General features: G+C 39.6%; 2 protein-coding genes across 19 annotated transcripts in view; one reads left to right on the top strand and one right to left on the bottom strand.

Annotated features, from left to right (window-relative positions):
- Positions 1-10,383, top strand: part of NCOA3 (nuclear receptor coactivator 3) — a 175,641-nt gene extending 165,258 nt beyond the window's left edge. For 9 of the 11 annotated variants that reach the window (XM_075118779.1, XM_048819450.2, XM_048819445.2 and 6 more), the window contains 5 exons: positions 326-430; positions 932-1,160; positions 3,006-3,180; positions 5,741-5,882; positions 7,216-10,383. In XM_075118779.1, the coding sequence (XP_074974880.1) occupies positions 326-430; positions 932-1,160; positions 3,006-3,180; positions 5,741-5,882; positions 7,216-7,227 (663 nt within the window). In that variant the 3' untranslated portion in view covers positions 7,228-10,383. The remainder of the gene's footprint in view (positions 1-325; positions 431-931; positions 1,161-3,005; positions 3,181-5,740; positions 5,883-7,215) is intronic. The other 2 variants (XM_048819449.2, XR_007352632.2) reach the window with 2 other exon arrangements.
- Positions 10,384-11,779: 1,396 nt separating this feature from the next.
- The window catches only part of SULF2 (sulfatase 2), a 238,531-nt gene continuing 224,387 nt past the window's right edge, over positions 11,780-25,923 (bottom strand). For all 8 annotated transcript variants that reach the window (XM_048819455.2, XM_048819458.2, XM_048819460.2 and 5 more), the window contains 7 exons: positions 22,509-22,568; positions 20,636-20,805; positions 18,272-18,414; positions 17,312-17,435; positions 14,889-14,919; positions 14,552-14,608; positions 11,780-12,794 (listed from right to left, as the gene is read on the bottom strand). In XM_048819455.2, the coding sequence (XP_048675412.2) occupies positions 12,764-12,794; positions 14,552-14,608; positions 14,889-14,919; positions 17,312-17,435; positions 18,272-18,414; positions 20,636-20,805; positions 22,509-22,568 (616 nt within the window). In that variant the 3' untranslated portion in view covers positions 11,780-12,763. The remainder of the gene's footprint in view (positions 12,795-14,551; positions 14,609-14,888; positions 14,920-17,311; positions 17,436-18,271; positions 18,415-20,635; positions 20,806-22,508; positions 22,569-25,923) is intronic.

Below are 25,923 nucleotides of genomic sequence, written 5' to 3'. Positions count from 1 at the left end.
TAAGTTTGGTTATAAAATATTTTATGAGATAGTAAAGCCTTTTAATGCCAGGCCACTTAATCTGAATGTGTGAATAACAACTGTTCATGTTCAAGTTTAAAGATTAAGCTTTTATGTATCTAACTAGGTAAAAACACTAATCTCTGGATTCTAGATGGAAAAAAAAATTACATTTGCAGAAAGGTGGTTTCTTTTTCTTTTTCCCCCCACATAAACAGTTTAGCTGTTATTTGGTTTGGTTGTTGTAGCCTGGTGTTTTTGAAGATTCCTATTTGAAGCAGATTAATACAGCCCACTTACACACTGTTAATCGTCTTTCCCTAAGTTTTTGAATCAGACCCGTCAAGCACTTGAGATGAAAATGGAAAACCCAGGTACTGGTGGTGCCCCAGTCATGAGGCCAGTCATGCAGACACAAGTGGGGTCACAGGTGAGTAATCATCGCACTCACCCTTCTGAAATAGCATGTTGTAAAACAGCAGGGAACAAACATGTCAAACACAAGAATTATAGAATTCAGGCCTTCTCTCATGGTTCCACAGGGTATATTTATTTTCTTTGGTGGCTCAAGAATGATCCTCCTTATCAAGTGGGTATAACCCCCACAATTCTGAAATTGCAGACTTGTGGGCACTGGTACCTGTGGTCTGTTATGATATGCTACAGTTGCAGAGTGTAAGTAGTATTTTACCCATACGAAATGAGTGGTAAGAAAAGAACATCCTGCATTAGCTTTTAGCATGAATAAGATAGTTTAATACAAACTTAACACTGCTGGCTGGCTTTCATTAATGTGAATTCCATTGCTAGCCCTTGATGTGCTGGGTCCTGTGGGTACAAAATATTTACATGGATTGATTCTCTGGCATGCCTTTAATTTTACTTGTTAAATATCATCCAATACATTTTTTTTTGTTTGTTTGTGGGGTAGCAGCAAGGTTTTCTTAATGCTCAGATGGTGGCTCAGCGCAACAGGGAGCTAATAAGTCATCATATCAGACAGCAGAGGATGGCAATGATGATACAGCAGCAACAGCAACAACCTCAGACCTTCAGTCCACCACCAAATGTGACTGCCTCAGGAAGCATGGACAGTTCTCTGGCAGGTCCCCCAATGGCTCAAGTTCCTTCACAGCAATTCCCATATCCGCCTAATTATGGTACTGATGCTAACATCTCAACTCTGTCTCTCCCTCACTCCATTTTCCCTTTCTTCCATTTATCTCATCTACCTAAATATTCCAGATCACAGTGAGGCTTGGGATAAAAAATTCTTATAAGTGGGTGGGTGGGTGGATGAGGGGTTTTCAGAGATCCTGAACACGCTGTGTAACCAAATATTATTAAATGGAACTCTCTCTGTCAGAGTGCAGGGAGGCTATACAATTATTTATCCATAGTTGAACATTTATTTCCCATATTAGCCATGATTTCATCAAATATACATGCAAGTCATTTCTATTTGTGAAGATACAGTATAAACAATGAGAACCCAAGAATTTACATTATCATTGTTTGGTTATTTTCCAGTATCTATACAATTGTTATGCAAAGCTTTCTGGCTGCTGCTTCCAGAATTTGCCATATGCTGCCCATAATAAAAATGGCTGCTTCAGCTTCCCCTTCCTGCAGATATATTAAAGCTAGTGAAAGTTAAAGGAAATGGAGAGGATTAGGATGGCTAAACCTTTGTTGGTTATAGACAGTCTAAGCACAGTGATCTCCAGTATACAGAGTGCAGGGATGAGAGGAGAGTGTAGGGAAAGCTGTTAACCTGTGTAGCTTGTTTCCATCCTGGGGTAAAAAATTCCTTAGAATTTTTGTTTTAGGTTTCAGCATTTATTCAGCCCAGGAAATGGTTATTACCATATAAATATGGAGCTCCCTTGGGTATCATTTAAATAGTCAAAAAATTAAAACACTGTTAAATGTGCTGCCAATGAGCTTCCTGTTTGTTTACTATATAATTAGTTTATCGATATATTGTTTCCTGATGTAACAGATTCTATTACTTTTCCTCCCCTCCCCCCTTTCTGTTTTGATAACTTTCTTGCCTGGATCATTCCATACTGTCATGATTTCCATAGAGCTGTTCAGTAGTTCATTCATAGAAAGCAATGAATATTTATTTGAATTCATGCAGCATCTATATGTACCTACTATCTGGCTTCTGTCAAAATCCAGTTTTGACAGAGAAAAGTCATTATTGTGAATCCAGATACATAATCCCAAGTAAATTCTCTAACCTGTTTGCTACAGAACACTACAGCAATTTATGTGACTAGCGTTCTGCAGCATTCTCTTAAATGCAGATATTTTATTAGAATATGAGACATTCCTGATACAATTAAATGATTAAATTACCAAGATGGATATTGCATATTATATTAACTCCTTATTTGTTAGCTAATTTGTCTCATGCACACCTATGATACTGTATACCAAGGAGGAAAATATCTTCTGTTTCTTTTCACACATGAATTATGAGGAAAATGTAAATAGCTCCTATTTCAAGTATTGGAGGAAAAACTTTTGAAACACTGCTGAAAACTTAAGGAAAACCAAAAATATCTTGTTATAAATCATTTTGCTGATATAACCTATATGTGTCTTTGCCCTTCCCTTTTGCAATATTACTGAGACTATTTGCAAAAACAGGATTTTATTGCTAAAATGTTTGTTTGCTCATGCTGCTTATTTGTCACATTGAGTTATAATTTGATATCACAGCTAGTTGCTGTGGAAAGAATTCTGAGTTCAGATGGGCAATAAGCTGCAGAAGCAAATGAAGTTTTAAATGTGCATGTGAGCACATACAAATCTAATGTGCATGTAAGGGAAATGCAGACTAGTGTTTAAGAACAATTGTAAATTCCTGAGGGTTCAGGACTCATCACGCTTGTTAATGTGATGAAACATTTTTCATCCTCCATTGCAAGGAGATAGACTAAAAATGCTTAAAGATGACAATGAGCATCTGCTTTGTTTGTTCTTTGTCTTGTAAGGAATAAGCCAACAACCTGATCCCACATTCAGTAGAGTAGCAAGCCCTCCCAACCCAATGATGTCATCAAGAATTGGAGCCTCCCAAAATCCCATGATGCAGCACTCTCAGACAGCAGCAATGTACCAGTCCCCTGAGATGAAAGGCTGGTCATCAGGAAACATGGCCAGGAGCAGGTGAGCAGGAAAGACTTAGGTCAGTGTTTTTCAAGTGTGACCTGTGATTTTGGGTGTCCCAGTTTAAGTGCCAAATTAAAACACTTCAAAGAGACCTGATTTTCAGAGGGTGGATGCTTAGCACTTTCTGAAAATCCTGGATGAAATCTTGGCTCCATTAAAATCAATAGGAGTTTTGCCATTGATTTCAGTGCAGCCAGGATGTCACCCCAGGTCTCTTTTAAACTCTCTGAAGTTGAACACCAAAAATCACTAGTTGCTTTACAAAATCATTACCATATTTCTTAAATAAACACGCAGAATCTCTAAGTGTATGTGGTAAAAAAAAGCTAAGTAATCAAAACCTATATTCATGTTAGTCAACGCAATAGATGTTAGTGGTTTACACACACACATTTGTAATGAAAGGTATGTGTGTACCATGCATGCCCACACATAGTAAAAATAACATTAAGGTTCTAACCCAGTGGTGGGCAAACTATGGCCCAGGGGCCACATCCGGCCATCCAGACATTTTTATCAGCCCTTGAACTCCCACTGGGAAGCGGGGTTTGGGGCTTACCCCACTCTGGCGCTCCAGCCAGGGAGCAGGGTCGGGGTCTTGCCCCACTCCGCATGGCTCCCGGAAGCAGAAGCATGTCCCATCTCCGGCTCCTTCGCATAGGGGCAGCCAGAGGGCTCCATACGCTGCCCCCGCCCCAAGCCCTGCCCCTGCAGATCCCATTGGGGAACTACAGCCAATGGGAGCTGCAGGGGTGGCACCTGCGAACAGGGCAGCGCACAGAGCCACCTCGCCGCACCTTCACATAGGAGCCGGAGGGGGGACGTGCTGCTGTTTCTGGCAGCTGCTCGAGGTAAGCGCTGCCCGAAGCCAGCCCCCCATAACGCCTCCCATGCTCCAATCCCCGCCCCAGCCCGATCCCCCTCCTGCCCTCCGAATCCCTTGGTTCCAGCCCCACTCCAGAGCTCGCATAGCCAGCTGGAGCCCACCCACCCTCCAACCCCCAATTACATTAGCATTCATGGCCCGCCATACAATTTCCATACCCAGATGTGTCCCTTGGGCCAAAAAGTTTGCCCACCCCTGTTCTAACCCAAAGATGCACAGGCAAGGAGATTCTGACTTAAGGTTTCCATGAATCCCTTGTCCCCTCAATGCTAAGATTAAAGGTTTCATGGGAATCTTTAAGGAACAGTATTTAGGCCAGTAAGCTTAACTTTCTATCATTTTTCTCATCTGCAAAGTCTTTATAATTCTTAGGGCTTGTCTACACTTACCGGGGGATCCATGGGTGGTGATGGATGCATCGCCGGGCGATTTAGCAGGTCTAGTGAAGACCCGCTAAATCAACCGCAGCTCGCTCTCCTGTTGACTCCTGTACTCTACCGGATGGAGAAGAGTAGGGGGAGTTGATGGGAGAGCGTCTCCCGTTGACATTGCGTAGTGTGCATCACGCGGTAAGTAGATCTAAGCTACGTTGATTTGACTTATGCTATTCACGTAACTCAAATTGCGTAGCTTAGATAGATTTTTCCCTGTAGTGTAGACAAGGTCTTAGTGTATTTGGTGGGCTTTTTACCAGTGTTTCAAAGCTTTCTTGTTGTTTTTTGTGTTGTTTTCCATGACTTAAATACACATACACACTTCTTATTAATTAGCAGTGGTGAGAAAGGAAAGATAAAGTACACGTTTCACCAGTACACCAGTCAACATGAAATTGTCTTCCATTTGGAATTTTGGCAATGATTCTTTCAATGTAAATCATCTAGAGGGACATCTACTGGGAATATAAATCCACTGCATGGCTTTGTCTTTTGTATTCTGCTTCAACCAGCTTTGAATTCTGGGAACGTGAACTACAAATGGCTACATGTTCTTACTTCTGCTACAGCATTTTCTTATTCATGACTCAGAAATTGCCTTTCATTGCACCTGAATGTAAAATCTATGTCTTACATTTTGCAGCAGAAAAGGATTTTGTTGAAGATAAACTGAACATTTGAGTTTCTAACCAACAAATAAGAGATATCATGTCCTTGTAGTAATTAGTGTCTGTTATGCCCTTGATCCTGTCCTGGCTAGGTATGAATAGATGACTGAATAGATTTTTCACCTAACATTCGAGAGTTAATATCTTTATAATTAGAAATCAGATTTAGTCTAGGAATATTGACAAAATACCTTGGAAGAAATTTAATTGTGCACAACAATATGATGATGGACTATTGTGATCACTGGAATCTCTAAAAGGGCTACAAGAGAGAGCTTATATCCATTAATTAGTAAGAACACTTATCAGATTCCTGAAAAGTAAATTGATTTGTAAATTTCAGATAAAAATTAAAACTGATCAGAGTTCCGGTATTTCTATATTGTCTATCCAATGTGTAAAAATAACACATGGGGTACCTTCTGGTTCCGGTAATTATGTAAAGATGTAAATCTATTTCTTTTCTTTCTGCCATATCAATCACTTATGGCTTGTATAAGGATGGCAGTGCATTAAAATATCAGTCAAACTTTATGGAAGGTAACTTTATTTGTTCTTGTGTGCTCTAGTTCTTTTCCACAGCAGCAGTTCAGTCATCAAGGGAGCCCTACAACTTATAATCTGATGCATATGAATGGCAGCAGTGGTCATATTGGACAAATGAATATTAACACCATGCCTATGTCAGGCATGCCTATGGGTCCAGACCAGGTAAGATAACTAACAATTCACTCCAGTGATGAACAGTTCTGTAGAGATTCAGAGGCTTCGTTAGCCCTAAATGTCTGGGTAATTATAAGATCCTTTTATAGGTCCGTAGCTTCTCTTTTCCCATTGAGTACAATCGGTTCTCAACATGGCTGACTTCCTCTCATGCACCGGTTTTCAGCTCTTGCTGTCCCCTAAGCCATTTGAGGATAAAGCTTTCATTTTGCTCCAATAGGTTCTGTCTAGCTTTGCTGATATTTCATCAAATCCATTTTGAAGCCTGGCAGTCTGCTTCTAGGTTAGCTGTTTCTCTTCAGGTATCTCATGATTGTGGCTCAAGAGACACAAGGGTCACTTAAAGTTTTATTGAGCTTGGGGAAATTCCAGAGACCAAAATACTTGAAAGGGGCAACTATATCTTCTGAGATTTTGCAAGTTGTCTGCAAGACCATCTTACGTCTAAGAACAAAGGTTTCAACTAGACTAAACTGACCAACTGTGAAGATTAAGCAGTTAACACTTGTAAAGCAAGTGTTTGGAGACAAAAAGGGTTGTGCAATAGAAGTGCTACTTCTTATGATCTTTTAGACAGAGTCCAATAAAGGCCACTCTTCTCCCTAAAAATGGATTGTCTTAATACTTTAATCTTCAAAATACACACTGTGCCAGACAGTGTGTGAAAATGCCTCAATAGCTCAGTGTTTACGGCATTCCCCTGGGTGGTGGGAGATCCAGGTTCCAGTACGTTTGCTCCAATGAATATTTATCCACAACGGAGCAGCTCCATCAGGAGACACTGAGAGAGACCTGGCCCTAGAATACCCCACATCCCAGTGGTTAGGGCATGTTCCTGAGAAGTGGGAGAACCAAGTTCAAATCCCTGCTTCACATCAGGCAGAGGGAGGAACTGAATCTGGGTCTTCCACATCCTGGGTGAGTGCTCTAACTAATGGAATAAAAGCACCACCATCTTCTCCTTCCCCCATTTTGTGTGGGTTTAGACTTGCTTTGAGAATGCCACTGGATTGGGCCCTGATGGTAAGTAGGCAGGGGAACACCTAGTTTGTGAATCCTGCTGGGCCTTAGGCATGAGTTAGGCCTCTAGCTGCTAAGCAACATCAGAACTTGCTGGCTGGACGAGCACACAGCCATCTAATATTTAGGCAACTTCAGGACTTTAATGGTGGAAACTTAGATGCCTACAGGGTTATGTGGCAGCTGAGCAGGAGTTTTGTGAATGCCAGCAGTGACGATATGGTGAGACATAAGTTCCTTAGTGCCCCTTGTGATTCCATCTTGGTGTTTTTCTGATACGTGTTCTTTTTTTGATTAACAGAAATACTGCTGACACTTAAAACTGTGATCTCCCAAAGTAGAGTGATCTCTATTAATGACGATGCACTAGTATTACAAAGAAAAGCTACATATTCTTCGTGGCAACTAGTACTGGCCTTATGGAAATAACTGATTTTTCCAGCTGATCACCAAGATGTCCCAAGTGACTTCATACAGAAAAGACTTTTTTTAGTAGACACAGAGTCTCTGTATTACTGTATATTGTGGTGTACAAAACAATGGTCATAAATATTTTTGGCACTCTGCCTCTAGAAATGTGAATTTGGGAATGGCATTTTAGTAAATATGATGGATAGACTCTATGTATACCACTTCTATTTACTGTAGCTATCCAAAGCCCTTTAACTACAGGCAGGCCAAAGTGCCTGGAGAAGTCATGGTGGATAAGAATTCTGATTTCTCTAGTAAGAATATCTGACAGAGAATGTAGTTCCTAGCCTTGACTCTTTTATATTAATTCCTGAATACGAATGCTGCTTTTAACCTCTTATCCCCAGGAGTTAGTATTTCCAAGTGGCAATGCAGAATGAATTGGCATGTAATATTCCAAAATCCTGCCCATTGATGCCAAGGGGGGTTACAGAGAAAATAAATTAAAATTATTTAAACATAATCTTGACTAATATTTAAATTTTGATGTGCAGCTGAGTGCACTTTATAAAAGGCTATATAATGGATTAATGCAATATCTTTGATAAGGATTTAATAAACCGAAAGGTAAGGTGTACTCATGTTCTTTTTCAAATCCAATCTTTTAAGAATTGTTGATTGAAAAGACTGTGTACTGTAATGTTTTATGTTGTTGGAAATTAGAGCAATAATCCTTCATGGTTTTTGGGGGGAAAAAACCTTCAGAAAAATCAAGGCAAGGCACTGCAGTCTGAATCAGAATTTTGCAGTTTTTTTTTTTGTGTGAATAAATTTTGTAAATATGATCTTTAAGAATTGTATTATATATATGACTTTCGTAGGTCACTAACTCATTTTTGCAGAGTTTGTGAAGCTAAATATTTAACACAGTTGATTTCTGTAAACTCATCTTAGTTGAGGTCTAGATAGAAGACCTTTCAATTTTTTTTTTTTAATTTAATGACCTTGGAGTTGGGTGACTTTGGCCCATATCTTTTTCTTCTTTGCCACTTATTTTATATCTTTAATATAACTTTTTTAAAAGATCATTTCTTTAGGGTTAAGCAATTGGTTAATGCTTTCTCCACATTAAGTGAGCACTTTGTTACATTTCATTTTTTATATAGGGCAATTTGACAAAAAATTGTAAACTGTCATTACTTGTCATAACAGTTCATATGGTTTTTATAGAGAAGATGCCTATTGCTAAGTATTTCTTGTTATTTACTTCACCACCATCACATCTTACAGCAAGCAACTCATTTGTTGGCACATGACATCCAGAAATCTTTATGGATATTAAACCACCGTTTAACCAAATCTCTGCACCTCTGAGGATTATTCTATTGTAATGAATGTATTTTCCAAACAAGTGTGTCTACTATCCGTATTCATGTTAGGTTACAAGTCTATTCATCTTTATCAGTTGACAGGTTGTATTTTTTTGTCCATAAAACGAAGATGCTATTCCAGATTATCCACTTTCAGACAGATGGCGATTGAAACCTGGAAACTTCCATAAGGGTGTGAACCAGAAATGTTTAAGGCAGGTGGTATTTTTGTTCTGTTGTTCACTGTATAATGGAAAACGGACTTCTCCTGAGTGAGTGAAAATCAGTGATTATGATCTTTTCTTTTTGGTACTATAACTAGAAAGTCATATTTTGTTTCGCAGTAACTTGAAGGAACTTCCATGTTCTTCCATCTTAATGAAAATAATTTTCAGTGCAAAAATTCCCATAACTTTCATCCTAAATGTACAGCCACAGTCCTACTCCACAAGGCAGGTAGGTGCAATAAAAATCTGCTTCTTATACAGCCCAGTCTGTAGAATCAGCACTGAGAACATAGATTTGGCTGTAGTAATTTAGTTGTTTCCACTCCTCAGTCTGGTTCATCTGTGTTGTAATGCATGACATGCATAAGGAACTGTTTTACCCTTTCTTGCTTTTTAGAATCCACCTGCTGGTTGAGTCAGTGCAACGTAATGGAGTTGAAAGGCAACAATCCTTTGCTTTTTATATTAAATCAGAATAGAATGATTTTATATCTTGTAGTTGTCATTATATTGATGGAAGCTGCAAACCTTGATTGCTTTGACTAGTGACATCTTCAGGATAAGTACTACTTTATGCTTTTTGCCCTTTAACTTTTTTTTTTTGAATGATTCTATTTATACTTCTAAAATGTGGTACCTGATGGATGTTACAAAGGATCCTTCTTCCCTCATCTGCTTTTAGAATGTTGGTTTTTTCCAGAAATTACTTCTTGCTGAATCCAAAGATTTGTTTTAATTAAAATATGATAAAAAGATAAACCTTTTTAAATTAGTTGTTATTGAAACCTTTAAAGGCAACAATCTAAATATTTCACCTAGGTGAAATATTTAATTTACTAAACGAAATAGTCCTTTGATTTTGGTGGTATTTGATATCTCCAATAACTGTGTTTTTTGAATGATTCAAGAAGCTGTATAACTGGTTTTGACAGTACGATCACAGTTTACTAATATAACCAGTTGCATCATTACTGCATTGCAGACACAGTCTCACTACATGCCTGCCAGGTTTCCTGTTGTTTATAGAAACCATGTGTTATAAAATCCATAAGCAGTCTTTTATTCAATCTCATCCTAAATTTGTGCTTTTAACGTGAGGAATTCAGGAACATTTTTTAAAGCTATAAACAAAACCATTTGAATGTTGCACCAATTAGCACACTTTTTATTTTAGATTTTAAGTGCAGACTGATAGAATGATACAGCAAGTATGAAACCATATAATTCTGAGAGCAATATTTTAAAAAAATTCTCAGGAGAAGGCAAACAGTACTGAGAATAGCATTTAAATTTAGTTTACATTAAGTACTGCTTGAAATGTGTGTATCTTTACATTGCAAAAACAAAAAACCATGTGGGCTGATTTATAAAAGGGTTGGTTATAAAGTATTACTGCTCTCCTGATTTTTGTGTTTTGATGTTAATAATAATGTAAATAAAGGTTTCTATTTAAAACCAGAATGTGGTGATTTAGTATGTCAGCTGTTTAAGCTCTGAAGGGTGCCACTTATATTCCAACAAGGCCAGGAATCTAGCATTTCCCCACCAAACCAAAATATAGCCACTCTTGAGAGATGTGATAACATAACACTATTATGTGAGAGAGACTAGATTTGGGGAATGATTTAAGAACTCTTGGTTTTCTGGGTTTAGGTATGTCTCAGGGGCTGAAGATATAGGCAACTTTGCAGTTGATACAAAATCTTTCTGGCTTTAAAAATAGTGTTCTGACACACAACCGACAACTAGAAGAAAGGATGGGGAAATAAAAAGAATTTGGGAATAACCAAAGGTTTGGGACAGAAGTTTTCTTGCTATAATATATACCTTCTGTCATAGGGAAGAACCACAGGCTGAAGCAACTTTTGTATAACATTTTGAAAATATACTTTGCCATTTTTTCCTGAAACGTATATTCAGATGGATATAGAGCAGCATTATTAACATTAGTTGGCCTTCCAGGATTCCATCTTTCACATTCTCCCATCTGCAAAGGTTGCTGCCAGCTGACAGAAAAACGTTAAGTACAACCCCTTCTTCTCCCAAATGGGAATTGTATACAGATACATACGCTTTCTTCTTTGGGAAAGGTTTGGAAAACAGTGAAAACACACATCCTGCAGAGAGACCATTTGCCAGTTACTTATAATTGTCTTTTCTTGCTGGTGAATCTACGAATGTTTTTAAACTCAGTATAAGCTAATATCTGATTGCATTTCCTAGCCCAGCACATATACTCTACTTCTGAAGTACAAAACTGACAAGACTGTTTTGGACAATATATTAAATCTGACCAGGGATGAGATGAATACAGGCTTAAACCAAATTTGCTTTTCCTAGCTTCACTGAAAACATACAGCAACAGACTAGTGTCACCCTTGAGAGAGTCTCTTTCCACATTCACCAATACTTTACTTGCTGGGGACACAGACATTATATGATAACTGAATAATCTCTGTTGAAGCTTCCTATTAGTTTTTTTAAAAGTGCCCACATACTTTGCACAGCTGGCCCCCTAAACATAATAAACAAATTTGTTTTGAAAATCTCGGGTAGTCAGAATGAAGAATTACTAAACAAATTCAGATTTTTCCTTCTGTTGGTCATCCACTTGATTTTATACTCAACACACGGCATCTATTATGGTGAGCACCCCATTTCAAGTTTTGTATATGATTAACATGAAAACTAACCTTTAGTGCATTTGCAGATCCTGTTTGGAGTGTATTTAATAACCTCCTCTTTATGAAAATATTCACAGATACTTAAATTACTTAGTAAATGATTGGGGCTTTCCCTTCCTAATACTTACTGCAGATTATAGACATTAAATCAAAAGTTCTAGTTTCCTGTACACTGAGCTATAACTTTTTTTTATTGGCCAAGATTGTTGCTTTTTACAAATGTAAAAGTTATACCACTAAGCGAACATGTGCTTTCTCAAACAAACTGTTTTCATTTTGAACATACAATATCATTTTACCACATAAAAAGACTTCATACAAATCTGATTTCGTTAAAATTCAAGACATACATTAACTGAAATTTATTACGTAATGTTTAAGTAACAAGGGACCATTCTGAGAAATGAGAGTTGGGCATTCCACAATTTTTATTAACAGAATTCTTCACACCTTGAAGGAATTTCTTTTGAACAAGACATTGAGTATTTACAGAACCACTCAGTCAATCTGCTTTTTTGTTAGCCACCCTATTGCCACCTGTAAGAAAAATCTTGACTATGTAGACAGTGAACTAAAATGATATCCTTAGAGGAAAAGTAGTATTGTGCTGTTGAGCATTTTCAGCTGCTGCTTCTTCAGTGCTGCTGGCTTGAATTCCTGAATCTCTAAATAATAATTTTCTACCACGGTCCTCATTTAATTTGCCCCAGTCAAAAGCAAAAATTTCCACATTGTTTAAACTTTGCATCTGTTCTAACGACATTCAATGGTGAGGCGAAGAGAGGTTTTTAATTTGTTCCCACTGAAATAGTTTTGTGGGTGCTCTGTGCTTTGAGGTGTCAGTCACATTTTCTTTCCCATCAGTCCCTTGAACAGTGTTAGTGGTGACTTTGTGAAGTATAATCCAAAGCAAAAGCAGGTGCAACTGTGGACTTCAAAAAGGGACCTATATTCCTGACAGTAGTTCCCCAAAATTCACTATCTATTTAATTCACTCAACAGTGCAAACATTCTATCTACTTCAACCTCAAAGTTCATCCAGTCCTCCACGCTAACATTATAATTTTCTGAAATGATATACATTTTCATTAAGTCTGTACAAGGATTCAAGTTCTGGATGGTTTGATTCCTCATTGAGGTCCAGCAGTTGGAGGAGGTTAGCCTTCCCATCCTTCCCACAGTTGTCCTCTTTAAATAAAATAAACATATTTTAGTGTATGTGTCTTCTCATATGCTGGGATGTGAAGTATTTGCAAATGTAAGTTTGCTTCTCAGTAGTGCCATGCAGGAAAGATAGTGGAGCTACTTATCTGTGGACCACCTAAAATCAGTTGTGTGGAGAACATAGTATAGCTAAATAGCCTCTTAAAACGAGGCCCAAAAATTGTTAGCTAAAATAAAGTGTCATATTGATCATATACCCTTAAATTGAAGCTTAAGTTTGAAACATTCTTCATCAAAGTACTCTTAGTTGGCCCTTATTTCAACACTTGTTACTCCTTGTAGTTCAAAAGCTGATTATTTCTGATGTAATTAACTTGCAATTAAAAAAATGGTAACAAAGTATCATAAAACTAAGGGTAGAGTTAGGAATTAACCCGATCTATCGAACGTACTTATATGGCCCCCACTGCCATAGTATCTGAGTGCCTCACAGTTTTTAAGGGCTTTATCATCTTCACATCCCTGCAAGGTCGGGAAGTGCTATTATCGCTATTTCCTTCCCAGATGGGGAGCTGAGTCAGAAAGGCTACGTGACTTGCCCAAGGTCATACAGAAACCTCATGCTATTTTAAATTTTCTTGCAGATCAGTCCCCACTTTCAGACTCTGGTAGATTGAGAGGTTTGACAGTACTGCATTAATGGAGAAAGATGCATTCAACAAAAAGAAAACCCTGGGCTCTAGCAGAATGTCAGAATATATTTAAGTTATTTTTCCTGAATAGTTTGGGTAATTCAGTCTTGACCCCTCCGGCTCATAGTATGCATGAGGCCACTGGGGGAATAGTAAGATTGTACCAGCTCCTGAGACATAGGGGTTTTTTTTGCCCACGTCAGCCACTGCTTTGTCAGATCCAGTTCATGTGGTTGACAGGCTTGCCCAGGGCCAGTCTGAGTTTATGGCTTAGAGAGTGAGCGAGCTGCTGAGACTTAATTTAGACAAGACTGAGATTATGCTAGTACCAGGGGAAAAAAATCTGATCCTTCAACTGAGAGAATTAGCCTGTCTTCATATGCTTATATTTGCAATTCTGCTATCCTTGGCTGCTTCTGGATGCCCAGAAGGCAGCTGTGACTAAGGGATTTTAGGTATCTGTGTTTGGCAAAAAGGTTGCAGTCCTTCATCTGGGATTCAGAGTTTAGAGCTGTGAACCGCATCTGTGTCACCTCAAGACTGAAAAACTGCATGTGGTTTATGGGGCTGCAAACTGAAACTATTCAGAAACATGCTGGTACAGAATAGGGCTGCCCTCTTGGTCAGTGGCATTTCTTATTGGGAGTGTGTTACATTTGTGCTCTGCAGTGCCTTCTAATTTCTTTCTAAATGTAATTTACGGTGCTTGCTTTAACCTTTTAAATGGTTTGGGTGCTAGGTTTGTCATAGAGCACCTTTCTCTTAGTGCAAATATTGAGTTAGTTCCCTAGGTTAACTGAAAGGAGGCAGAAGTCTGAAGATTTTTGGTGAAAGTTGTGTACCTTCATTTCAAGTGCGCATAGTAGAAAATAATGTTGATAGTTTGAATGTTTAACCTCCTTCACTGCAGCAATTTTAGAATAACCCTTAACTGAACACAATGCTGACTTAAACTAACAGAACCATACTACTATCTTTAAGAGTGAGGATCCCCTATTTGAAAACAGTGAGAATAGATGCTGCATGCAAAAAGGAGAGAGAAAAATAAACGTTAAGCTAAAGCTTTTCATGAACTAACTCCCAACTCACAGCGACTTGGAAGATGAAGGTCTCTTCATTTCTGGCCACCTTCGACGCTGAAACTGCCTAATTATCAAGCAGCAAAAGGAGAAAAAGAGTTAACCATCACCAAGAAAACCACCGGCACTATGGTCTGAAAGATGGGAAACTATTTTAGCTTGAATCTGAATGACAGGAAATAGAACATGCTCTGCCCGTGAATAAATAGGAATACTACAGAAATTCAAATTAACAGGGCTGGAGGGAGAGTTTGCATTAAAGGTATCCCTGACAGACAGGTGAGTCCCTCCTCTGCTTTCCCAACCCCAGATTCCTCATTGCTTAGTGTGTCCTGATAAAAATGTACCTGAACTGCTCGTAGCTTCCATCTTTAAGCCCTAAATAAGAAAAAAAAAAAAAAGTTATCAACTGATGCCTGCAAAAGAATAAGGTATTGGGTAACGCACAATGCAAAAAATTGTGATGTCTCAGAACCTTCTACCTACTAACCCAGTGGTTCTCAAACTTTTATACGGGGGACCCTTTCACACAGAGTGCAACCCCCCCCACTTATAAATTAAAACCACAATTTTTTATATTTAACACTATTATAAATGCTGAAGGCAAAGCGGGATTCGGCAGTGGTGGTTGACAGCTCGCAAGCCCCAGTTTGAGAACCCCGTGCTAACCTTAATTCACAAGCCATTTTTGGGGTTATGTAACAAAGTTCAAATTAGGTAGTGTGTACTCTGATCTGTTATTATCCAGAATCAAAGCATTTTCTACTTTACATCAACACAGAACTAGAGTTTGCAGCACCGTGGTAATTCACAGGCAGGTTCATTTAAATAAATGTAGTAGAAATATTAATTAATTAAATACACAATCAGTATAGAAGCCCCTATGCTATTTTTAATCCCCCACACCAGGAGAGTGGGATGAAGTTTAGGATAAACACATTTTCAGTTATGGTACTGCTGGTACGTGGCAGAAATATTTTGAAAAAGTGTCAATATTAGGTTTCAAATGTATACCTCAGTGCAGTGACTGGGCAGTTGAAACTTTTCACAACTACTACTGCAGCAGACTCCGATAATGCTTTGGTTAACACTTGTTTAACACTCATGGGTGTAAAAGCCTACCACTAATGAAATAATTTTCCTATTATATAATGAAATTTGTTTTCTCTCTGAGGTGTAAAAACCCTTTCCTTCTCAACTGCTGAGATTTCACTAGCTTACTCATATAATAGCTTGAGTGCATTCTAGAGGGAACAAGACCTGAATTTTTTATTGAAAAACACAAGCAGGAATTAAACACACTTGTCTTTTATATATATATATATATATATTTTATTTGAAATGCAGTTGTGGGGAACGCTGAGTTTTCTCAGTAAATCAGACAATGTAAGCAATAGAAGGTGATGAAGATAATGGTCATCTAGAATAAGAAAAGTCATCTCAGTAGCAACAATACAAGACTGCTAATCCAGGGAAGTGGGTGAATTGAAATGGATACAGAAGCTTTTGCTACCAGCACTATGGTGGGGATAAAACCATTAACAGATGGCTGCTTATTGCTTTCCAGTTCTTAATCAGTTTTGTGCATATCATTATCTGGCTCTCATGCTCATTGTAGCAAAAGAGGGGGCAAAGTCTGAATGATACAGGAGACTGCACTTTCCTTTTCCTCTCTAGCAGTGCACTCCTGGGGTGTACCTTTTCTTTTGATAACTAATAGACAAAAGTCTCCAGTACTATCAGTCTAGAACTCTTCACCACATTTTAAAAACTCCCACTAGGATAAATGGCTCTCCAATCTATTGTGTCCTGTTATAACAGCTGGCTAGGAAACCAACTTCCAGTTCCTCAAAATTTTTGGCGTTTTTGGAAAGTTCGCCATACTGATTTAGGATGAATACTCAAAATTTCCCAAAACTGGAAATCCGCAATATTTCATTTTAGACACACTAGGAACACTTCCTAAATGAAATGTGCTCCCCAGGTTGCTTGGGAGCCCTAGGTCCCTAAGATAGTGTCATCCCTACAAACAAGCTGCCAGGAAGTTTGGGAGCACATCCTCACTACAGCTCCCAGGTATCTGGCAACTCAGCAGCTTGGAAGTCCTGTCTCCCAGGCACTTGGCTCCATGGTAGCCCACCTGGCAGACTGCCACAGAGCCTGAGAGCCTGTAGATTTTAATTAATCAACATTTTCCAGTGGAAAAATATTTTGTTGGAAAATTTCCAGCTAGTTTTCTCTGTGGTACCAGAGCATGTGCTGTGGGGGTTGGGAACAACTGTTTGTTTCTTTTAACGATTGTATAGGTAAAAGGGGAATAAAGTAATACAAGACTTACACTGAGGATCCTAAACACACATGGGATATTATACATTTCTACAAGACAGTTCAACTCGTGAGATCTTTAGCTTCTCTAAGTTTAGTATTGTACTCTTCTACTGTTTGCTCAGTTTTCCCCTCAAATATCTACTACTTAATATGTTAGGAAAGTAAACAAAACAGCTTTACATTTGCTCAGTACACTAACTTGATGTCTATGAAATTCACAGAAATGGATAGTTCTTTAAACGCTGTAAGTACAGCAAATTGAGACACAATCCAATGCATGCAACCATGAACCTAAAGAGAGTCCACAATTAACAGGATATTAACTTTTTGGGCGACTAGTCATAATATTAGAAATCCATTTGCAATTGTGTAAAATTAGTACTGGTATACTGGAACCCCTTTTCACTTGGGGATTTGGAGAATGTAAGTAGAAGACTCTTACCCAGATCCATGTTCCTAGTTCTTGGGTTGCACTGTTTATATCCTTTGCAGCTTCTTAATTCCATGAGTTGGATGTGCAGTTGGTTGAGAATGTCTCTATCTAGTGTGTTCACTGCATTAATCAACTAAGGATAAATAAAGGTTCTTGTTAACAACGGATGGGTTGTTGGTGTTCTTAAAAAAGTTGAGAGAGCTTCACACAAAGAACACACATGATTTGTTTCCAAAAGTAAACAAACCAAGGAAAAGCTGCTCAGGTCAAATGAAGTAGCTCTTGTTTTATACCAGCACTGCTTCAGCCGTGCAATCCTAGAACGTATAAGCTGCACTTTGCAACGACGTGGCTCAACTTGGGCTTCCTGGCACCCAGCTCCACACAATCAATTATAGCCATTCTCTCTACAAACAGATATTTAAATACAGAAGAGAGGTTCAAAACCAGGGTAAACTGTACGGGTGGAAGTCATGGCTTAAGGCAGTTCAATGTATCTATGGTAGGGGTTGGCACTAGTGGTGTTTACACCAGGGTGAGACAAAGGACTCAGACATAAGACGAAGCTTTTCATCCCTATTTCTGATCTGTGACCAGATGTGAGAGAATGTCATCAGTGCAGAGCCAGCTCTAGTCCCTTAAGGCAGGAAGAAGGCACCCCCCTCCCCTACTTTTACTTGCCCCAGAAAACAATTGTCTGCTTCAATGCCACTTGCACTTTTAACCAGGAAAGTGCAATATTTTTCTTGAACAAAGACTGCCTTGCTATGATGTGAATTATTAGCTCCTAATCAAGTCACTGCCTTATATCACTGTTTTAGTGTATACCAGGAGACTTCTTTCAAATGTGCATTGTTTGATGAAAAGCTACTTATTTAGCAATTCAAAAGAAGTAATTTCATATTGAAAGGGGAAAAGAGTTTACTAGTCTGTTTTTAGTATTTCCATTTCTGCTCTCTGTTCAGGTACCTGATATGGGTCAGTGTTGAGATCAAAATACTCCAGGAAGCCAGTAGCAAACTCACAAAACAGGAAGTTGTGTGTCTCATTGATTGTCCTCATACACCAGTATGTGTTGTTGTTGGCACTGGTACAGGCACAGAAAGGACCCACTGCAAATGAAAGGTTGAGATACTTAAAACCATAAGAAGCATTCAGCCAGTGTTAGGCATGCATTTCACTATTCTCATAAACTTTAAGGTCAGAATGGACTATCATGATCATCTAGTCTGACCTTCTGCATATTGCAGGCCACAGACCCTCACCCACCCACTCCTGTAACAGACCCCATAACCTTGTAGTTACTGAAATCCTCAAATCATGTTTTAAAGACTTCAAGTTACAGATAATCCATTATTTATTCTAGTTCAAACCAGCTGTGCCCCATGCTACAGAAGAAGGTGAAAAACTCCAGGGCCTCTGCCAATCTGACCCAGGGGAAAATTCCACCAACCCCAAATATGGTGATCAGTTAGATCCTGAACATTTTGGTGAGACCCAACAGCAAGACACCTGGGAAAGAATTCACTGTAGTAACTCAGAGCCCTCCCCATCTAGTGTCCCATCTCCAGGCATTGGACATATTTGCTATCAGTTATGGACAGGCCACATGGCATTGTAGGCAATCTCATCATACCATCCCTTCCATAAACTTATCAAGCTTAGTCTTGAAACCAGTTAGATTTTTTGCCCCCACTGCTCTCCTTGGGAGGCTGTTCTAGAACTTCACTCCTCCAACGGTTAGAAACCTTTACCTGATTTCAAACCTAAACTTGGTCAGTTTATATCTATTTGTTCTATTGGAGCTTATTGTAAATAACTCCTCTCCATCCCTGGTGTTTATCCCTTGGATGTATTTATAGAAAGCACCCATATCTCCCCTCAGCCTTCATTTGGTTAGGCTATGCAAGCCAAGCTCTCCTCTTGTAAAGTAGGTTCTCCATTCCTTTGATCATCCTAGTAGCCCTTCTCTGTACCTGTTCCAGTTTGAATTCACCTTTCTTAACATGGGAGACAAGAACTGCACACAGTATTCCAGATTTAATCTCACCAGTGCCTTGTATAATGGTAATAACACTTCCCTATCCCTACTGAAAATACCTGATGCATCCTAGTATTGCATTAGGCTTTCTCAAAACTGGATCATATTGGTGGCTCATAGTCCTCGACCAGGTCTTTCTCCTTCTCTGTGCTCCAGCTTATAGCAAAATTCTATGGCAGCTTGGTGAGACACTATTCTAAATTGTGTGTTCAGGTAGCATTCCTTCTGCCTCACTTCAGGAATATTGTTGCCCTATGCAAAAATTAGGCAGAGGGCACAGCTAGCAATCTGAAACTTGTGCACATGCTCTGTTCTATTCTGTCCTGCCTTTTCCACCTGTAGAATGTGAATGTTCCCAGACAGCTTCTCTATGTTCCCTGCCATACTATAGTTCTTGAGAGGGGCCCTTCTGTTCTCCAAGAAGAGGATCTTCTTATAGAGGGCAGTGTCAATGAGAGCTGGGTGTATAATTTTTTTTTTTAATTCATTGACAACTGAAAAAATCTGGAATTTTTTTTTCCTGAGTGAAATGAAAAACCAAAAATACCCCTCATTTTGGCTGAAATGAAATGGGTTGTTTTGGCTTTCAGTGGTTTTTATCCCCCCCCCCTTTTTTTTTTGTCACACTTTTGTTTTGAAGTTAAATCTAGCTAAATTTCGAAACTAAATGTCTCTTTGAAATGAAAAAGCATTGACTTTTTTTGCAGCTGAAACTATTTCCTGAGTTCAGTTTGAATTTGCAGCTTCAGTCAATCAAACTGCATTTTTGGCAAATGTGCTATTTGCAATAATTAAAATGAAATAAATAATTGGCCCACCTACATTCTCACCTCTCCCCCAACTGTGGAAATAAGCAAATCCCCATGTGCCAGGCCACTACAAACTGGCCAGTTTCCTAAGGATTAGTTATTCATGTAAGGCAAATACTTAAAGAACACCAAATTCTATTTGAGGCTCGTATGCGAAACTGGATCCATTATCTGAAAACCTTGGTAAAAAACACCCATTTGATTTAAACAGATTATTTTTAGCCTCCACTTTTAACTCCCTTTTCAGAAAAAGGTGGTATTCTTTTCCCCATCCTGTTGGATTGGTAATACCAACCGTAAATGCATTGCTGTATATTATGAGGAAATTCCTGACACCTTGGTCAATACACCATATACTATAAAGTGCTGTCTACAGGACTGATGCTAACAATGAGGGAGCAGGGCATTGCCTGGTGGACAGAATCCTGTCCCAGGCAGTGACCTGCACCTTCCTGGTTATTGCTCAGTCACTGGGATCCTTACATGTCCACAAGGGGGCAGTCTGCCAGTGCTGGTTGTCATGGGTGAAGCAGGTCAGGCCAGGCATGCTGCATGTATCATTGTTTTTTATTCTCTTCAGCAGTTTGCGCAGCTTCTTCTTTCGCCTCTGTTCTCTAAGCAGCCACAGCTTGTCCTTTTCCTGCAGGGCTTTCCTACAGCCAAGAGACAAGAAAAGTTAGGACAATGCACCCAACTCTTAAATAAAAAAAAGGGGGGGGGGGCGGTGTGGACTTGAAAGTCGCTTACAAAATTGATGGGCTTTGCTTCATAAACTGGAAGGAAAATGAATCATTCATATTGTTAAAGAAACAGCCTTCCTTCCAAAAGGCCCTGCTCAGACAATACTTGGTAATTACAGCCCTGTTCTTGTTCAAAACAATTGAGACATGATCTACTCATTCCTTATCACAGCTCAGGAAGTAGGTGGGTTCTATTACCCCATTTTCATAGAATCATAGAATATCAGGGTTGGAAGGGACCTCAGGAGGTCATCTAGGTCAACCCCCTGCTCAAAGCAGGACCAATCCCCAACTAAATCATCCCAGCCAGGGCTTTGTCAAGCCTGACCTTAAAAACTTCTAAGGAAGGAGATTCCACCACCTCCCTAGGTAATGCATTCCAGTGTTTCACTACCCTCCTAGTGAAAAAGTTTTTCCTAATATCCAACCTAAACCTCCCCCACTGCAACTTGAGACCATTACTCCTTGTTCTGTCATCTGCTACCACTGAGAACAGTCTAGAGCCATCCTCTTTGGAACCCCCTTTCAGGTAGTTGAAAGCAGCTATCAAATCCCCCCTCATTCTTCTCTTCTGCAGACTAAACAATCCCAGTTCCCTCAGCCTCTCCTCATAAGTCATGTGTTCCAGTCCCCTAATCATTTTTGTTGCCCTCCGCTGGACGCTTTCCAATTTTTCCACATCCTTCTTGTAGTGTGGGGCCCAAAACTGGACACAGTACTCCAGATGAGGCCTCACAATGTCGAATAGAGGGGAACAATCACGTCCCTCGATCTGCTGGGGCAATGCCCCTACTTATACATCCCAAAATGCCATTGGCCTTCTTGGCAACAAGGGCACCCTGTTGACTCATATCCAGCTTTTCGTCCACTGTAAGCCCTAGGTCCTTTTCTGCAGAACTGCTGCCTAGCCACTCGGTCCCTAGTCTGTAATGGTGATTGGGATTCTTCCATCCTAAGTGCAGGACTCTGCACTTGTCCTTGCTGAACCTCATCAGATTTCTTTTGACCCACTCCTCTAATTTGTCAAGGTCCCCCTGTATCCTATCCCTACCCTCCAGCGTATCTACCTCTCCTCCCAGTTTAGTTTCATCTGCAAACTTGCTGAGGGTGCAATCCACACCATCTTCCAGATCATTTATGAAGTTATTGAACAAAACCGGCCCGAGGACCGACCCTTGGGGCACTCCACTTGATACCAGCTGCCAACTAGACATGGAGCTATTGATCACTACCTGTTGAGCCCGACAATCTAGCCAACTTTCTATCCACCTTATAGTCCATTCATCTAGCCCATACTTCTTTAACTTGCTGGCAAGAATACTTCATTTTACTGAAGACGAAACAGCCAGTGAGGTTAATTGCCTGGCCTAAAGTCTCAGAGTCCTTTTTAGAGCGGGAATTAGATCTCAGAATCTGCTAGCTCCTAGTCCCATGCTTGATCCACTAGACCCCCACTCTCTTATTCACCGCCCTTTCGTTAGATGTAAAACGTTTTTTAAATATAGAAGAGATGCAGTATTGTTGTGTTTGACTACTTCTTGGCTAGTGTGTGTTCATCGAAGTTTAACCTGTGAGCATCTTGCATTTTTCTTCCAAAGAAGGAGGCCTGCACTTACTTGAAAGGATGGAGACTAGATCCTTTGTGCCTCAGTTTGCCCTTGTGTTTGGAATGGTAACTGGGAAAAAACCACACATTCACAATCAAGAACATCAAAAGACAATTGCTTCTGTTTATACAGAATTTGCACACTGCATTCAAATAGAAAATGTCACCTCTTCTGCTGAGTTATTCACTATCAATATGCAACCTAGCTGGACTGGAATCTACCCTTCTAAGCATTTTTCTGCATTTTCTGCTGTCTCCACAAAATCATGGGAGGACAGGGACATCTTGTGGTGTGTTGCAACATGTATCTGCAAGTGATTTCAGATACTGCAGCTTCAACGTTACCTGTTCTGTGCATATGAGAGCCAAAATTATACATGTCAGCTAAAACAATTAGATTTCCACTTTTAGTACTTTCTTCATGTAAATTTTTATGAACTTATTTTGATAATAGGAGAGTTGCCAGATGCCTATAATCTTTCCTCCCTTGTAGTTAAAAATATATATATATATCAATATAAATGGACTGGTAGGTGCCTGCTGTATTGTTACGGACTAGCAGTGCCTGGGAAATAGATAAAAGGTAGCGTTGTAACAAACATTCTGGCTTCTACCAGTGTCTAATTTATTCTGGAGCTCTGTGTACTCAACAGGATTCTGGCAAGTGTATGTTGGGTTTTAAACAAATTAGTCTACTGTTTAGATCTCTTTTTGGAACTCCCTTTCCTGTGTTATAAAAAATTAGGGCTATTCAAGTTTTTGCAAGGTGATCTTTGTGATTTTTGCATACACAAATTACAAAATAAAACAATTTTTTAAAACGAATAAAAGCTCAGTTAATTGTAACACTATTGGCGATTGTCACGCCCTCCATTAGCAGCCTTGCAAATCAGAAGCTAATTTAAAAAGTTTTGCAATTTAATCTAAATAGTGTAGCAGACTGAATTCTGTCAGACTTGTGCAGGTTCTAATAGACTCTTCAACAGACAAATAAAAAAAGTAATGTAATTCAAATAAAATGTTAGAATATATCTTTGAGTGCCACAGAGCTTTAAAAAGGCTAATTGTCAACATAAGGTAACTATTACTATCAAATAACTAGTCTGATTCTGCAAGCTTATGTTTCACACACAAAGTATGTATCTAATTCTTAATCGATAAATTTTCTTATTGTAGAATTGTAGCTTTACATAATTGAAACTTTACTCATATGGGTAGTCCCATTGACTTCAGTGGGATCCCATATGCACTTGTGTAAATGCTTGCAGAGCAGAAGTGTGTGAACATTCTGCACATAAACAAGTTCATCCGTAAATGTTAAAAAGAAAATCTGTCCTTCACAGTAGTTTTTAAAATGTAACTCTTTGAAACCAGTGATTTTATAGGGCTATGTAAGCTTTCACGGACTCATACTGTGTTTTGGAAAATATTACACATATAAGAGGGAGTGTTTGTACCGCTTAGAATTACATCACTATATATCAGATTACACACAAATCTCATTCTTCATTCAGCATTACATAGGTTCCTACTGTATGCCACACTTGTACGTACTATTTGGCGACACCAGGGAATATTAAACAACGGTGCTACATTTGTTGTATAGTTTCAGCTACAAGCCACTGCACGGCAGAGTCACCAGCTAACAAACGCTATGCAGACTGTGCACTTCACAGTTGTTAGCTAGCAGGTAATGTGAACCCAGGGAGCTGAAGGGTGTATTCTGAACAGCTCATCCTGTAGAAGCAACTGAGAGAGGGGATGTGTCAAACCTGCCCATCTCTTCGGGCAGAGATGCCTGTTCATCATAATAGCAAGAACTCTCCCCCCCCCCCCCCGAAGGCCTCTATAGGGCACATCTCACAGTATTTTTTCTTTTAATAACCTTTGAAAAACCTTTTTTGAGCTACTTTAATTAATGGGAGGTGGGATTGCTGTCTGGTTTCTCTAAATATACAGGCCTGCTCCATCTGCTCTGTAGAGCACACACAATACCACCGCAGATCTATGGCTGATATTCCCATGGTGACACCTGGCTCATTGGCAAACTCAACAGTAGCCGTATTATCAGCTGTTTCTGGCACTCTTAAGTTGCTTTGCTGAGCAGCTTTCTTGAAAGCAAATTTTATTCAAGTACTTTAACAACTGATTTTACAAGATTCTCTGCTATGCTTGTTTGCCTGAAGCCCTCAGGAAGCTCTTAAATGCTCTCCCTATGCAAGGTGTGTGCTGCCTTACAATTCTTTTGGAAATTCTTGGGCACATTGAAAGCTAACTGTGCAGAGTCCCTGACGCACAATCAAGGTTTTGACATTGAACTACTGCACTTAGAATTCAGTTAGTAAGAAAAGTTTGGGTACGTTTAAATCAGCGCTGGCTATACAGCTACAGGTGCTCCTGACTAGCTGGAAAATGCCTGTTTCTTCCAGCTAGCAGCTGCTATATGAAAAGGAGGACTTGTGGCACCTTAGAGACTAACCCATTTATCTGAGCATAAGCTTTCGTGAGCTACAGCTCACTTCATCGGATGCATACTGTGGAAAGTGTAGAAGATCTTTTTATACACACAAAGCATGAAAAAATACCTCCCCCCACCCCACTCTCCTGCTGGTAATAGCTTATCTAAAGTGATCACTCTCCTTACAATGTGTATGATAATCCAGGTGGGCCATTTCCAGCACAAACACTTTCCACAGAATGCATCCGATGAAGTGAGCTGTACCTCACGAAAGCTCATGCTCAAATAAATTGGTTAGTCTCTAAGGTGCCACAAGTACTCCTTTTCTTTTTGCGAATACAGACTAACACGGCTGTTACTCTGAAACCTGTCAGTTGCTGTATGTTTTACTGCTGGTGTCTGAGAAAATGGATTACGATGCCCATGATTAAACTGAAGGGGGAGCAATTTGCTCTCATCTGACCTTTGTATTATTCCATTTGTGCAGTATACTTATTGAAAGCAGAGAAAGTGACACTGCTTCCCTTTGGAAAAGCAAGACTAAAGTAAGAACAATTTGCTTAATAAATCATCTCTGTTCTCAGATGACCCCACCACCACTGCATCTGAGCACAGAGTTATATCTGATCAGCTGGATTTGAACCCATGACGAAGGCTAAGATTTAATCATGGGTATTTTTAGTAAAAGTCATGGACAGGTCACGGGCAAGAAACAAAAAATCAGGGGCCCGTGACCTGTCCATGACTTATACTCTGATTGAATTGGGGTGGGGGGTGCCTGGGGGCCCACTGCTGCTCCCACCGCCCCTGCTGGGCAGGGAGGGAAACCCCAGGAGGCCAGCAGCTGCTCCAGCTGCCATGGGGTGGGGGCGGGGAGCCCATGGCCAGGCGTTGCTCAGCCGCCCCGGATCACTGTTGGGAGCCGCTGAGCTGTGGCTGCTCCCACCACCCACAGGGCTGCTGCTCA

Source organism: Caretta caretta, chromosome 13, assembly GCF_965140235.1.
Source record: "Caretta caretta isolate rCarCar2 chromosome 13, rCarCar1.hap1, whole genome shotgun sequence".
Taxonomy (NCBI): domain Eukaryota; kingdom Metazoa; phylum Chordata; order Testudines; family Cheloniidae; genus Caretta; species Caretta caretta.
The sequence above is the reverse complement of the archived record's forward strand: the minus strand, read 5'-3'. Positions and strand labels throughout refer to the sequence as shown.